This window comes from Aedes aegypti, chromosome 3 (assembly GCF_002204515.2).
Source record: "Aedes aegypti strain LVP_AGWG chromosome 3, AaegL5.0 Primary Assembly, whole genome shotgun sequence".
Classification (NCBI taxonomy): Eukaryota; Metazoa; Arthropoda; class Insecta; order Diptera; family Culicidae; genus Aedes; species Aedes aegypti.
In genome coordinates this window covers 15,167,434-15,182,850 of record NC_035109.1, presented here as the reverse complement: position 1 = coordinate 15,182,850, position 15,417 = coordinate 15,167,434, and the positions used below count along the sequence as shown (strand labels likewise).

At 37.2% G+C, this 15,417-nt stretch overlaps 1 protein-coding gene across 2 annotated transcripts in view; it reads right to left on the bottom strand.

The window, feature by feature from the left end:
* LOC5568056 (YLP motif-containing protein 1) overlaps positions 1 to 15,417 on the bottom strand; it is a 47,640-nt gene that overhangs the window by 12,909 nt on the left and 19,314 nt on the right. For both annotated transcript variants that reach the window (XM_021849660.1, XM_021849661.1), the window contains exons 4-6: positions 9,133 to 10,055; positions 8,816 to 9,064; positions 8,665 to 8,724 (exon numbers count right to left, since the gene is read on the bottom strand). In XM_021849660.1, coding sequence (XP_021705352.1) covers positions 8,665 to 8,724; positions 8,816 to 9,064; positions 9,133 to 10,055 — 1,232 coding nt within the window. The remainder of the gene's footprint in view (positions 1 to 8,664; positions 8,725 to 8,815; positions 9,065 to 9,132; positions 10,056 to 15,417) is intronic.

Here is a 15,417-nt window from a genome sequence, read left to right as displayed (position 1 = left end):
TAGAGCATCGAATCATGAAGGTTTCACTGTATAATTGATGTCCCTTTACTTCGCTACACATCAGTGTATAACTAGTATTACCGAGAGACCGAATGTAGTACTAGAAGTGGTACCCATTCTTAGCCCGACCGCTATACGGACTTTGATGTGACTGTTATGCGAATATTTTCAAGATGGGACAACACAAGTGGAGTTTGGTTTTGTACAAGTTAGGAACAAAGGCTACTTTTTTAGCAGTATTTATCGAGCTTCGGACGATGTTGAGTTGATTTATGCGAAAAACGCAAATCGGTCAAAAGTCGACAAGGGACTGTTATGCGATTATGGGCAGTATAGGTAACCTGGATCCTGAGATATCTGTGTTCGAAAAATATCATGCTCACTAGCGCCATCTATTGAAATAACTCCGAATGAAGAAGATCATCACATGGTAGCCCTTGAACTACTGAACAACTTTGCTGAAAACACCATCTTTCTAAAAAATCGGGATCCTGAGATATTCGTGATTAAAATATTGTATGCTCACTAGCGCCATCCTGTGGCAGTTTTTCTTGTTAGGTAGCTTATCATATGTTAGTCCTTGACCTACTAAACAACTTTGTCGAAGACATCATCTTTCTAGGTAATCAGGGTCTTGAGATATCGGTGTTTGAATAATTTGAATAATAATTTCGAAACAAGCAGCTTATCACATGTTAGCCCTTGACCTACTGAACAACTTTGCCGAAGATACCATCTTGCTAAAAAATCTATATCCTGAGATATTTGTGTTCGAGATGTTGCATTGCGGAATGTCCACTACATCGGTTCCCCCGGGGCACAATCCGATGCCCACAGGAAGATGAGGATGTTTCCAAAGTGTTTTTTGTCCACTGACCAATTGGAACCGTTGGACTGAAGAAATTTTCCGAAGGCATGCATATTCTATCTTGCCTAGCTGCGGATGTACAATCAAAATTGCTCCGCGTGTACTCAGTACACGATGCGACCGCTGGTGTAACTTTTTTTTGAGCGACTGACGGAAGGTTAACATTTGTCCAGATATACGAACTTCGTTCAAGATTTCTTTCAAATCAAATTTGAATCTTTTGTCGTACAATCAAACTAAACTAATGGATCATTAAAATAACCAAAACGGCCGCTATGAAAGTATGGAAAGTTAAATCAACAAATGTACATAGAAGTCGCATAATAATTAACGCCTTATATACGGTTCGTGTATACCACATTCTGAAATCGGTTTATCTTTAAATCCAGATAATTTCGAAATTTGGGGTCTTCAGTAAAGTTGTTTTGTTGTTGGAGCGCTATCTGATGGTAGAGTGAAAGCACCGGTTTTGGCCAGCCTAAGGTAAAATTTCTTTAAAAATTATATGTAAAGTTCTATATATTCTTCAAATATGTTAAACGGTCTATAATCCACTATGACTACGACTGGCGTATGGCCAAAACCGGTACTTCTATCCTGCCTCATTTAATTTGAAATTTGACTGATAGGTGGTGCTAGTGGCCATGATACTTTTACTATTGTTTTGCAGATACCTCTGGAGCCTGTCTGTTTAGATACGTCTTCAGCAAAGTAACTCAAGGGCTATTATTGTTCAAACTAGTTGATTCAAAAATGTGCCACTAGGTGGTGCTAGTTAGCTTGAAACTTTTGTTTTGCAATAGGGTAACGACTGTTTATTTTGATCTTAATCGCTAACAGTTGGCGCCAGTGGCAAAAAGTACAGACAACAACCCTTTGAACATTCAGTTTATCTGTGCTGGCCGCCTAGCGGCGACACTGATGTGTGTATTCCTTTCACTGATCGCGCTACGCTGGATTCTCAAATTTCTAACACAAGCGCATGGAAGAATGGTAGTCGGTGAACTGTCAATACGTATGGAAAATAATGAAAAACGTAAATTACTTGCAATTAGGAAACTGGATCGAAAAAGTAGTGATTAGAAATCAAGCGTAATATGAATACATAACTTTTTGTGTTTAGTTCATCTTCCATTGTGCTTTCTTTGCTTCAGGATTTTGTTTTTACTACCACTGAAAAAGAGTCATCTATTGCCTATTCAGTTTTGAATATCGCCCTATTATCTCAGGGGCCTGACCACTTAGAAAGATGGCAAGTTCGGCAAATTTGCCAATGTCAAATTTCAAGGCTCAAATGAAGATAGCCTTTGTGCTGTTGAACAAACCTGCTGACGCTATCTTACTAAGTGATCAGGCTCCTGAAATATTTGCAAAACAAATGTTCATGCTCAATAGCGTCACCTTGTGGCAAAGTTTAGAATCAACTAGCTCGATCAATGATTGCCCTTATTGACCGACTTTGCCGAAGACCCTCATTACTCAAAAACAGTACCGTAGTTGGGGTGAGATTGGGCCAAAAACGTGTAGGTATGGCCCGATTGATTTTTTGACAACGCTCGTAATTTGACTTGAAATATTCTCCAAAAAATGGTCGAATGTCACCCACTCACCCTCTTCAGCGTTATGAAATTTGTGAATGGGCCTCTAGCGCAAACAGATGTGAAAAATACCGAACAACCATTTTTTGAAAGAATTCAACATGTTGAAATGCTGCTAAATGAGCGCTGAATGGCGTCGTATTTTTAGAACAGGCTCAACGAGTAGATGCCGGAAATCAATGTTTGACGCCATTTTAACATTAAAGATGACGGACCAGAGTGCAAGATGGCGATTTTCGGGTTGTGAAAAGACATGGAAACATAGGTAATATTGATATTTTCGAATCGGGTTCGACGAGTAGATGTTGAAAAGTGATGTTTCATGCCATTTTGCAATTCAACATGACGGATCAAAGAGCAAGATGGGTAGTCAATCCCTGTTGTGAATTTCAATCCGTATACTATTGCATTGCGCATTTAATAGGGTAACAACTGTTTACATAATTCTTTAGGTGAAACTTAATGGTCGTCAATGTTGTCAGCCAAGAACTTCTACGAGTGTGCTCCGGAAATTCTGTATGAATCGCTTGAAAATTCGCCAACATATTCTTCGAAGAATGCCTTGGAAGCTCAAGAGCCACCTCGGCTATGACCTACAGCATCACGTTCTTGCTGTGTATAACAAGCGAGCTTTGTTTAAGATGCGTGTACTAAATGCACGATACGACAGATCTTGAGTTAATCCATGAATGATTTTCCAGGGATCTCCCGAAAATTCTCCATGTATATCCATTAATTTGTCAAGAAATATTTCCAGGAATGCTCAATTCAATATATCAAACAACATCTACAGAGTTGGCTGTAGAAATTCTATAGGAATGGTGTCACTTCTTGTTGAATCATGGGAAGGGCAATCCTACCCAGATATTTTTGTGCGTAGGACGTGTCCCACTGCCCGCACCACTAAATAACTCTTTGTGTTCAGTTCATCTTTTTTCTTTTTTCTTTTTTCATGGCCTTTTCAGTTTTGAATATCTCCATATTGAGCAAAAAATGACAAATGCACTAGTTTATACTCCAATGAACATGATTGTAGAATATAGAATCAGGTTTAAAGTGGTTCAAAGCTTTTTTTATCGACTTTTCACTGTTGAATTGAAAGTAAGGCTTAGATCTCCAATCCCATACAATTTTATATAATAAAAGGGGGTCCATTCAAAATCAGTTTTCCAATTCCCGGATTTTTCCCGGGTGTCCAAGAAATTAAAAAACAGATAGCAAAAAATATTCTGCGATTTGATATTTTAGTTTTTTTTATACGATATGGACAAATTTGGAGGACATGATCTAATTGATTTATGAATTGAATTTAATACAATTCAAAAAAAACGGTTTACATTTTAAAAAGGACAAAAAGATTTAAAATATTTCTGCACATCTTCATCGATCCTCTCTTCCGCTAATAACTTTGCTAAAATAAATCTGCAATATTTCTTATTAATGAAGAAGATATAGTGATTCTTCATCCTACGACAACAGAATCAGTTTTCCGCAATAACGCAAAGAGAAGAACGATGAAGAGAAATCGATGAATGCAGATAGGCCCTTATGAAAAAAAAATGCTGATTTGCTGAATTATCTAACATACCGTTACCCCCTGGAATTCGTGGAAGTTCAGAGAAATTATGGAATAATATAAATGCCTACTTTGTGCATCCAAACTCCCACAAAAAGGCAAAGTTCAATAGCCAACCTATTACCTTCTAAGAATGCCTTAAGAAGTATGTGCTAGACATGGCTTATGCCTGATTTAAGGAGAAATGTTGGATCCAAGAAAAGATCTTTTAACAGCCACAATATTTCCAAATACATGTTATTGTTCTCCTATTAAGCTGGCTAAAACTTATGACATGAATCCAAGATCTTCAAAAGATTTTTTGAACATATTAATAATCTAGTCAAATACTTCACAAAAATCTTACCAAGAATACCTAAAGGACATCTTTATTTATTTATTCATCAAAGAACTAGCCATGACAAAAAAATTTGGATTATTGAAAGAATTCGCTGTCAATCTGTAGAAATCTATACAAAATCTCGTCAGAGGCCTTATGAGAACCGTCTAGGCCAGTGGTTCCCAACCTTTTTGGAGCTGTAGCCCCTTTCAAGTTCTACAAATATCCCGCAGACCCCCGCAAACAAAAATTGTAAGAATCTTTTTTTTTTTAAATAAATAAAAAAGATTTGATTGGTTTTTAGTATAAGGTGACTTAAATGCAGATCAGCAAAATAATCAGATTCAATTAACTACAATTACAAAAACATATTCTAGTTTTTCCCAGCATATCTAAATAGATCTCACAAAGGATTTGTCTATGATCAATGACATTGAAAAAAAAACTGTCAATGAACCAGTGATAAAGGTGGTGAACATGTCTGCTGAACCAGAACAAAAACAAGCAAAATACTCGCGAGTATAAGAGTGTTGTAATCTGTCGATGATAAATCTTTTCGCGTACGTATTCGGAGCTGTTCGAAGTCAATTGGGCTTTTGTTAAAAAAGGCCTCTGAGTTTTCTAGACTTCAAGGGATTTTTATTACAAACTTGTAGTTTACTGTCGATTTTATGGATGTACACTTGATTTATTATGGTTTTGACAGACCATAATAAATCTCACCTTGTTTAGTTGCACGCGAGTAAATGTTCACGAACATTTTAATATTTGTTCTGATATGTTCTCCCGTGCAGGCGGGTGTAAACCTACTCTCATCAAATTTGTTCGCGAGTCTGTCGTGTTTGTTTTACGTTGGTTTACACGCGTGAGATGCTTCGTGATTTCCACCTTGGCAAGGAACCTAATTAACGGTTTAGGGAAATCCTTCGAAAAATTTTACATTTATCAATAGATATCCTTGACAGGGTCTCACATAGATCACGTCTACGTTCCATATAATATCTTCTATGGCCTTCTGTATGGAGCTACAGTGAAAATAACAAGGAACCAGTATCTAAGAAACATCTCTAAAGAATATTGCTCAAATTCTACAAAATTCTTGCAGTATAAGCTCTTGCGAAAACTCCAACAAATAATCTCACGATTAATTTGATTGCCAGGGATTAGCGTTAAAGATTTCCCCAAAAATCGTCTTGAAAGGTTCCCGTAAAGATAGTTTTGCCAGGCAATTTTAGGAAGATAGGAATATAGCAAGCATGAACTTTGGCAGCTTATGTGAATATTTCAATTGGAATTGGAATTGGAATTTCACCTGGAATTGTCAGAAAAGATAGTCAGATAACCTTTAAGAATCTTCCCAAGAAGTACTGCTGCAGGAATATGTTAAAATCTCACAAGGAATCAAATAGAAATACAGTTAACTGTATGCGAGTTGCGCCAAGGATTTGGGTACAATAAGTAAAAATCAACCGAGGAAAATCAAAAATATGTCGTAATTTTCTGCGCATTCCTCAAGAAAACATCTCAGTGTCTTAGTGTCAAATCATATAAATTCGTTTGTTTTTTTTTTCTTAAATTCATAATGAATTAATATTATTTTTCTCAGGAAACTGCTATTTAAAAAATGTGTATCAACATTTATGCTCTTTGAATGAACATTTACTATGGGGTTGTGATTGAAATTTTGAGTAAAAAGAGCTCCTGTGAGAATAACATTGAACGGATAATATTATAATATATAGTTTTATCCAAATGTCAGAGGGACATTAACTTCTAAGAATTTTTTTTTTTTTTTTTTTTTTTTGTATGGTATTCAGTTGGAGCTGCCTGACAGCTTAAAATGTCAAGGCTGAACCCTCGGTCTGGCTTTTGCCAAGTTTCCCCTCTACCAGGACCAATACTCAGACGGACTAGGCAATGGCGCCCACATGAACACTGTTTTTTATTAGTATTGTGACGTGGTAGTTTTTGAAAAGTACCCATATTCCCTTGCTTCTGAGAAAAGGAAGCATTATGAAAATCAGCAGCTCCATTAGAATTTGTTTGAAATAGTAGTGTAGAATTTGTTTGAAATAGTAGTGCATTACTAATACTGTCTAGTCGAAATGGTTTTAAATAATTTGTCATTCAAGTGCTATTCTGATTACTATTGTCTTTTACGTAAGATAAGAGTCTTAAATGTCAAGTGTCGTCAAGTCTTAACAAAATTAGGCTGTTTAGTAGTAATTCTAGTTAATTTCATTTTTTGTTGTTAAAAGTATTTATTGGTCATTACGTTCATAAATCCTTAAAGAAAAAAGTCGCTTTCCTTGTCTTTTCAACAATTTTTCGAAACTAGCAAGTGTACCTCAATGATCGATCTCAACGTCTTACTTTCCATAGTCATTTTTATAGTGAATATTGAAGAGTGAGGTTACCTTAGGCTTCTATTACAGTCTCCTACAAGATTCACTTTTCGGTGGCAAATGCAATGCTTCACAACGCCTACTTTCTACTTGTAAATTTTGCGAAAATGAAGCTGGAATTAAATTATTTATACCGCTGTTACAAAAGAGGTATTTCTTATTATGGCAATGTAAAAACCATATTAAAATAAGATTGTCGCCACTCATTTCTACTCAGTGAATCTACTAGTCATTTTCCTAAGAGTTCCTAAGTATTCCCTACGTCGTATATGATAACGATGTATCTAGCTAGCTAATAGTAAGAGTGGCTACGGATCATTCTGGTTAGCAAAAGGCAAACTGAACGTCACCAATAGTATTAATGTCCACTTCGAATAGATTAATTATTTGAAATGGGCATCAATTCTATCAATGACGCAGAATGTCCGTTGGATCGCATCCGAGATATTATTGCGTCTATGCCATATGAATTATGACGCGGCTTTAAGCAAAAAATGCCAAAATGTGATACCACCACTACAGGTTACGCCTTTGGTTTCCATCATATGGGCTAATGGATTATGCCCTCCCATCGCGGCAAGGTCGCATAACCAAGGGGAGGGATTAACTTCTAAGAATTTAAAGCAAAATCAGCCAAGGACCTTTTCTATAATCTACTGAAAATCTTATTAGCAATCTTCTAATAACCATTTCAGTGATCTCTCAGAAAGAATTTTTAAATACTGGTCGAATATCGGTTCGATTTTCGTTAGGATTCCAGCAAAGATTTCATATGCCATGATTTCAAATGGAAATCGAACCAGCATCTCGCCAAGAACATTGTCAGAAATCCTTAAGTACTCCTCTAGAAATGTTTCAAAGATCCTAATCGTTAAGTATCTCTCTATCACCTCACCAAAAAATAATCAAAATGCGAAGTACGAAACACAGACGGTGGTGCACCCCTTGTTAAAAATTCTAATTTTACTCCATAGTACTTAAAATTTAAATAAACCGGTAGTCTTATGTTTTGTTTTCCTGGGGTGTTCACCAAATTCCCGGGTATTTCCCGTATTTTTCCCGGTCATTTGTAATTCCCGGGTTTTTCCCGGTTTTCCCGGATTTCCCGGATGGATGGACACCCTGTAATAAGCTTTATTCAATTCAAGAGCGGTCGCGCATTCAGGCATGGCCAGCACCATCTCGCTCAAGCTGTGTATGAAAAGCGAGCTTTTTAAGGTACGTGTACTCAGTATACGCAAGCGACCGATCATTGGTTAATTTATAATCAGCTTAGCCTTTCTACCATAGTTCCGTTATCCTTCCATATCTTTACACCTGAAATCTTGATAAATAAACATAAAACTGGGCTCCTTGGAACGCGATCAACAAGTTTCCTGAACGAATCAGTTGATAATTTTCTGTCACCTGTATGTTGTGTTAAAGCTTAAAATTTTATATAAACTTTAATTCAAATCCGTTAGCTCATGGAACAATTAAATGAGCAGGAGTTTTTAGGAAGTCTAAGACCCAATCCCCATACTGGGCTGTACCAGTCTACACTCAGTTCACTTTCGTATGTTTCGCAAGTTTCAAATGATCAAATTTGTCAACAATAATCTTCGTAATAAATTGCGTGCCATAGTTGAGTTGCAGACTATTTGATCGCCAAAACCAAAACTGGTTGAAAAGCTGAACCTTTCCAACATCGGTTATGATCGGAAATATTCAACGCTTTCCCAAGACTGCAAGTGGAAAATATTCAACCTAACAGAAATTAACATGGAAGCCAGTTCTCAATTAACAGCAGAAACTAAGCGAACATTAGCGAAGGTGTGCCCAGCAAACTGACTCCGAACGAAACTGTTCCACTGTGAAAGATAAGAAAAGAAAAACAAAACCAATAGCTAACGTCTCACCTCTGGCCCGTCAAAATTGGAATCCTCTTCGTCTATGTCATCCCGAGGCTGGTCATTTTCCTGTCGACGAAATCGTTAAAATGGAACCGTTAGTTAGAGAAACTCTTACCCAAGTGCTTGAGTGTCGAAGAAACTGCCAAACAAATCATACTTCCTCATCCGCCGCTGGTTGGCCGCCACCTACTAAAGGTAAGTCGTCTTCTTCCGTGCACAGGTCCATATCCGGCTGTGGCTCTTCGGTTTCCTCCGGGTTAAACAACATACTCGCGTTTATCTGTACGTGATCGTTTGGACACAGGGCCCATCGGTTGGCGTACGCTCGAATGTCGTCCACCGTCCTGTGGTGAATGTTCTGTTCGATACACATCTCCATTTCGGTTTGTAACGTGCAAGTGTAAACCTTGAATGATTCCGCAAAAATACGGTTATAAGATTAAAGTACAAGAGCAAATGATAACCGTTCCCTACCTTGAACCCATTGCTTCGCCCAAAATTGTGGAATTCATTGTAATACTCCAACCGCTCGTTCACGCAGTCGACTATGACAAAGTTGTACAATCTCTCAGTAATGGTGCGTTTGAAAGCCTTGATCAAGTTCTTCATGTACTCCTCTTCCATCTCGGCATCGAACTCGTACTCAGACTTGGTCACTAAGACGGGACGTCCCGTCTTTGGATCCGGTTCCCGTTCTTCTTTTTCGACCAAGAAGTAATCGTCGATACTCAACACGCGAGGAGCTTGTCCTCCATGCTTTACCTCACAATCCTTGATCAGACGCGCTAAATACGATTTGCCACTGCCTGGAACACCCCTCAAAATGAAGCAAATTCTTGGTGGCCTCTTGAATCTCCCCGGAGGCAGTAGCAAATCTTCAATACAAACTATGGGAGTCGGAGGCAGATAGAACGGTGAGGTTTGATCATCGCTCTCTTCGGAACCCCTCTTCATGTCGAGCTCATAGTCACTTGGCCGCTCCACAACTGGTCCACTATTGGCCACGAATACATGCGGAATAATTTGTCTTTCGTCGATATCCCCATGACTGTTATCATGACTGTCATCGCCGAATGGATCGTGTTCCTGATCATGCTGTTCTCTCAGTTTCTGCTTCCGGATGGAAGAAGCCCGTTTGCCACGTTTTGTGCTAGGGCGATTGGGACGATTGTCGTTCATCAAGATGAACTTACTCGGGTAGCACGGATTGCTTTCGTCCGGATGGGGATTGTCATGCATGGCAGCTAGACGATTTGCGGAATTGTCCGTGTAATGTGGCGGACGATCAAGCATAAACCGAGGCACGTCTGTATTAGGTCCATCTCCAAGCGATGGAGGCGCATGGTTGTAGTCAAATCTTTTCGGTGGTGGCTGCTGGAAGTCATCGTTTGAGAAACCTGAAAGAACACATGTACGTTCACGAAAAAAAATCGTATGTTTCCCAGATATTGGGCGCGAACTGAAACCATCATATCCCAACGACCTAAACGGTTTTGCAAATTTGCTTATTAGGATTTGTCCCCTTCCTAAAACGTGAAAGAGCATTGCATGGAGCTGAATTCCATGCTCCTTTCCTTAACCCGTAAGCTACGGGGCTGACATACAAAATTCAAATTGTTCGTAGGTATTAGAGCAAAAGTCAATAGTTTTCCATGAAATTTGAAGCATCACTTCACTGTTAGTTATAAGTTCAAGTCTGATTAGAAAGATTCGGAGTATTATGGACAAAGCTATTTTAGCACATTTCTTGATCAGGGAGAGTAAAAAAACACATAAACTTCTTGTTAAAACTGATACCGTAAAGTACCGTAATTCAGCGCAGTTAACGAATAAAACATTTCAAATGCCTAATTAAAAAATAGTATTGCATCAACAAAAAAGCTTTATGGGTGGATCGCTAGCAAATCTGTTTTAGATTATGGCAAAAATATAAACTAGACTGTATTCCCACGTTACAATTGTGATTTTTTTGAAATAGTGCACTCGTTGAAATTGCTTAATTCCGCGCATTTTTTTAACGCTTTTCCATATTCCGCGCAGAAGAATGCCTAATTCCGCGCACTTGCAAAACAATCAAATTAACATTAATTTTGTATAAGGCAGCATCCATTCATTACGTAACTCTGAAATTGAACATTTTCAACCCCCTACCCCCCTCCACAACACTTTTTGTATGAAAAAAAGTAAAGTTTTGTATGAGCCGTAACGTAGACTTTTTTTTATAATTTTTTGACTATCACATGAAATAAGGATAAAAATTTGTTATAGTCTTTTCCTGAGACGAGACTCGCGAAGACGGTCTTCTTATTCTGTCATTGCTGAGTTTTTTACTTATTCCTCTGTGTTTGTATCAATCATGCGCAAACCCTCACGTGAACATCCCAGCAAATATGCAATTGCGATTGCATCACACCGAAACATAAAAAGCCTTTGAAGTAAAATTTTATGCCAGAAAAAGTTGCAGACATTTGAAATAACTATAGTCTTGTGCAGGCGTTGCAGAATTCGCTCTCATTTGAGAATGAAGCACGATCAAAGCAAGCAAAGAAAAACATCCCATCTGTTGCGGTCCACGATCGTCATTGTATCGCAAGGTGTAACAAGTCTGATAAATGGAAGCAGCGAGCGAGAGCCCCAACGAGAGAGCGATGATAAAATCCATTTTTCTCGCTTGTTTACCGTTGGGGATAGGTGTTTTTCTTTACTGGCACGATAAACAATCCACGAACTTCCAATAACAACAGTGTCCCCCAGGCTTGGAGCATGTTTAGAGGGGTTTTATCATGCACTACTATCCCCCCAATCTGATCAAACTTGAAGCAGTATACGATAAACAGTCTCTCATAATGTGCAGCATGTTATGATAGTTACAGAGAGCGATACGTGAGCGATTCTCTCAATTTTCTCAGGATTCAATCCCTGGTCTTGTGTTTAGATTTATCAGCAGCTTTGGAAAAACTGCTCCGAACACTGAGGTTTTTATAACTCGCGACTGCGGAGACGTTGATATTTTTTCCTTTTCCTTGTCAGCTTTGGGGTTGCATGTTATTCCAGAAGAAATTTCAAAAAAATATGCAGTTTGGCGAAATTGCCCCGACCACCTCTACACACTTAAATTATTTTACCGTAATCCGTGAATTTCACCGTAATCTCAACAGCTGATCAGTTCGGTAAAATAAAACACCGTAATTCCGTCGAAATTCAACGGATTGCGGTGAAATTTTACCGAAAACTGTAAAAATTTACCGTACTCCGTTAATTTATTTCACCGATATTTTCAGCTGTTGGGATTACGTTGAATTTCACGGATTCCTGTAAAATAATTTAAGTCTGTATATTCGTATTCTGCACTTCATACAATAACAAATGTTTATGGACCTTGGTTTTGGACAAACTTTTCCTCACACCATGAATGACCATGTGGTTTCTGAACGGCCGCTAGTTTCCCTGTAAGTGGGCTTTCCCGATATTCTGGTTGTTTGCGAAACGTATTTATGCATGAAAATACTTCCTCAGATAAATATTCAGCTGTGAAGACCAATATAGCATGTTTTACTTGTTTGTTGTTCTGTAAATAGCAGTGCGCGGAATTAGGGACTTATGAAAAATGACGTGCCCTAATGCCGCGCAAAACTTTTTGGGATAAATCTCAATAATTATGCTAATATTTGTTAAGATTTCATAGAAGCATCACGAAACACATCTGTAGCAAGTAGTTTCATAGAATATTGCGTAAATAACAAAACATTTTCAATATAGAAATCACGTTTGTTTGTGTCCTACAGTCTTAGCACGGACGCTAAGGAAATTGAAAAAATGGCGTCTACTCAGACGGGCCTCCACTGATTATTTTTTTTAAGCCGCGAAAAATTGCTCTATTTGCTTTTATTTGTGATTCAAACTTATTCTAAATCAAAGTAGCATCAAATGGCTTTAAAAGTTGCTGCAGTATTTATGTGTATTTCCATATGTAAATAATTTTGTATGAAATGCGCGGAATTAGGCAATGCGCTGAATTAGGGCACTTTACGGTACATCGTTTGGAAAAAAAATGTTTTCGTACAAAAGGTAAGCCGACCCGTGATTGACGTATTGAGAAGTGCATATTTAACCTAGAGTAATACTAACCCAGACAACCAGAATGTACGTATAGCTGAGTCACCTTTCGCAATATACGATGGTTATATTATGTGCAAAGATTCCGTATAAGATGCTATGCTCGAAAACTTTAACACGCCGAATGATTAAAATTAAATAATAATTAAATTATCAGCATGGGGGTCTACCCCGTTTGGCATAATGCCGTTTGGCATACAGTCGTTTGGCATAATAGCTGTTTGTCCTAATGCCTTTTTGCATAACGGTCATTCGGCACAATCGCTATTTGGCATAATAGCCGTTTGGCATAATTGTTGAAAATATTGAACTTGATCACATTCTTTCCAATCATCAAATGGATAGTACCTTCCGCTGTCAGTTGTGAATAGGACATGCTTATAATCTTTATTTTTATAGGAAACCAACATCTAATAAAGCTCTTTTGAAATTGCATCACACATGACTTCCGGGGCCATTATAGCGCATTTTTTAGAAAGAATGTGGCCAACGCCTACAAGATATACCATGTTATTTGAAAAAAAAAGAACATGGTATCCTATGACGCATCTTATGGTCCTGCATATTACTGTACCATTGCAGTATCTTCCTTTTAAAATTATGCCAAACGGTTTTCTGACAAAAGACTGTATGCCAAACGGGGTAAACCCACGTATGACGGAATAGGAAATCATTATGAGCTTCTGTACGTGCCATAAATTCTTTTGTTCTATGACTTTTACTGAGGTGCTTTCTCGCTCTCTCTCACGAGCAACTTGAAAACAGCGCGCACAGTAAAAGTCAAACGTTTAATAGCATGCATAGGCTCATGTTCATAACTGGTACACCTACTCTATGCGCAAATTTTATTGCCAACTCTCCCTGTAATTTTATGCGACTTTATGATAACAAAGTAATTTAACAGCTGCTACGGATTGATTCGACTAACTCTGTACGCATATACGGCACAAAACAAATTAAACTGATAAACTAAAAAAAAGAATTGATCATAAAAATAACCAAAACGGCCGCTATGGAAAGCATAGATAGCGCCACCGTAGCCTTGTGTGTTTGACAGAACAGCAATGCTGTCACAATGTTAAATCCCATATACAGTGGCGGCTTTGTTTTGATGCGGTGAGCACTTGCAAAAGCTACCTTCAATGATCCATTTCATGCGAGGAATCTTGTCCATCAAACGATTGCATATATCGTGTTGTTGGAATGTGATGTAATTCATATACACGACTTTCTACGTAAAATCTTATGCGACTTCTAGTGGTCTGGGAAGGCCTCCAGAACACTTAGAAATTTTAGCCATAATCTACAGGTGTATATTTTTTTAGGCATATGATGCTTACGATGTTAAGAACATTCACAAAGCTTTAAAAGACGTGTCCACAAATCTTGACAACGATTTGGATATTGGATTACTGAGTTAGGGAAAATATCGAGATATAGAAAATCGAGTAGGTCAACTCTCTGACTGTAAACACAAAAATATTTTTGTTTGAAATAAATTAAAAACTGTTCATATATGATCAGTTTCAGCTTTTATTAGAAAACTAAACCGGCAAAAAAGTGAAAATTTTGTATTTTTCGTTAAATTATCATGCTTTTGGGCAGTTTTTGTCGAATAACAAAGTCCAAACAATTGTTTATTACTCTTTTGAAAGACAATCATATCATCTTTGAAAGCATGTAAAATGTTTGGAATCGGTAGAGTATTTACGAAGTTATGGTCAAATAAAAATGCGTTTAACTAAGACTAGTTTTAATTTTTGACAAATTTGATGTTGTTAATTATTGATTTAATTTTGAATAGATGTTAAAAGTTTCAAAATTGGTTGTAAAATAACAAAATTAAGAAGACTTCACTGAAGATCACATTTTATAACTTGAAAATTCACTTTCAAGCCGCTTGCGTCGCCTCTTAATTTTGATATTTTTAGCTCAAAATTTGAGGTTTATATTTTGGTGTGAATCAAATTCAGAAGAGCACACAAATTTTTGTTTTTTTTTTTTATTTTCGTAAAATTTGCACTCTATTGTTTGCTCTACTGTAGTCAATTTATTTTATTTTTGTTTATTTCCGTACAATAATGTTGATATACTCAACCAATTCTTGTAACACATTTTTATCCTTATCCATAAAGCTTCATTATGCCTCGGAAAGTATGCTGCTATGAATATTGATAGAGCATGGTGGGGCAAAAGTTCCGCCTTAGTGGTATAATCAAAATTTCCAAAAATACAATAGCAGTTGAAAAAAATAAATACCACACAGTGAACCTTCAACATATTGACTAAAATTTTGCTAAACAAACATGTGTCAAAATATTTACCCATTGTATAACAGTTATAACAGTTTCAAAATTGATTTTCTTAAACGAACTTTTTGGTGGAGCAAGAGTTCGAATCTAATGTGACTCAAAAGTTCGCTGGCTGAAACACAAAATATCGACACGTTTAGGATATACATACTTTATGCCAGCTATAAACTTATATTTACAGAAAAATACAACTGAATTATCATCAAAAAATTGCCCAAAACGGTTTTTTTTTTCGTATAACTAAGTGAAAATGTGTAATTTTAGTGACATTTTTCGCAAGATCAAGCACATTTCGCAAAATTTGAAGATAATATGTGGATTTTAGGCAAGT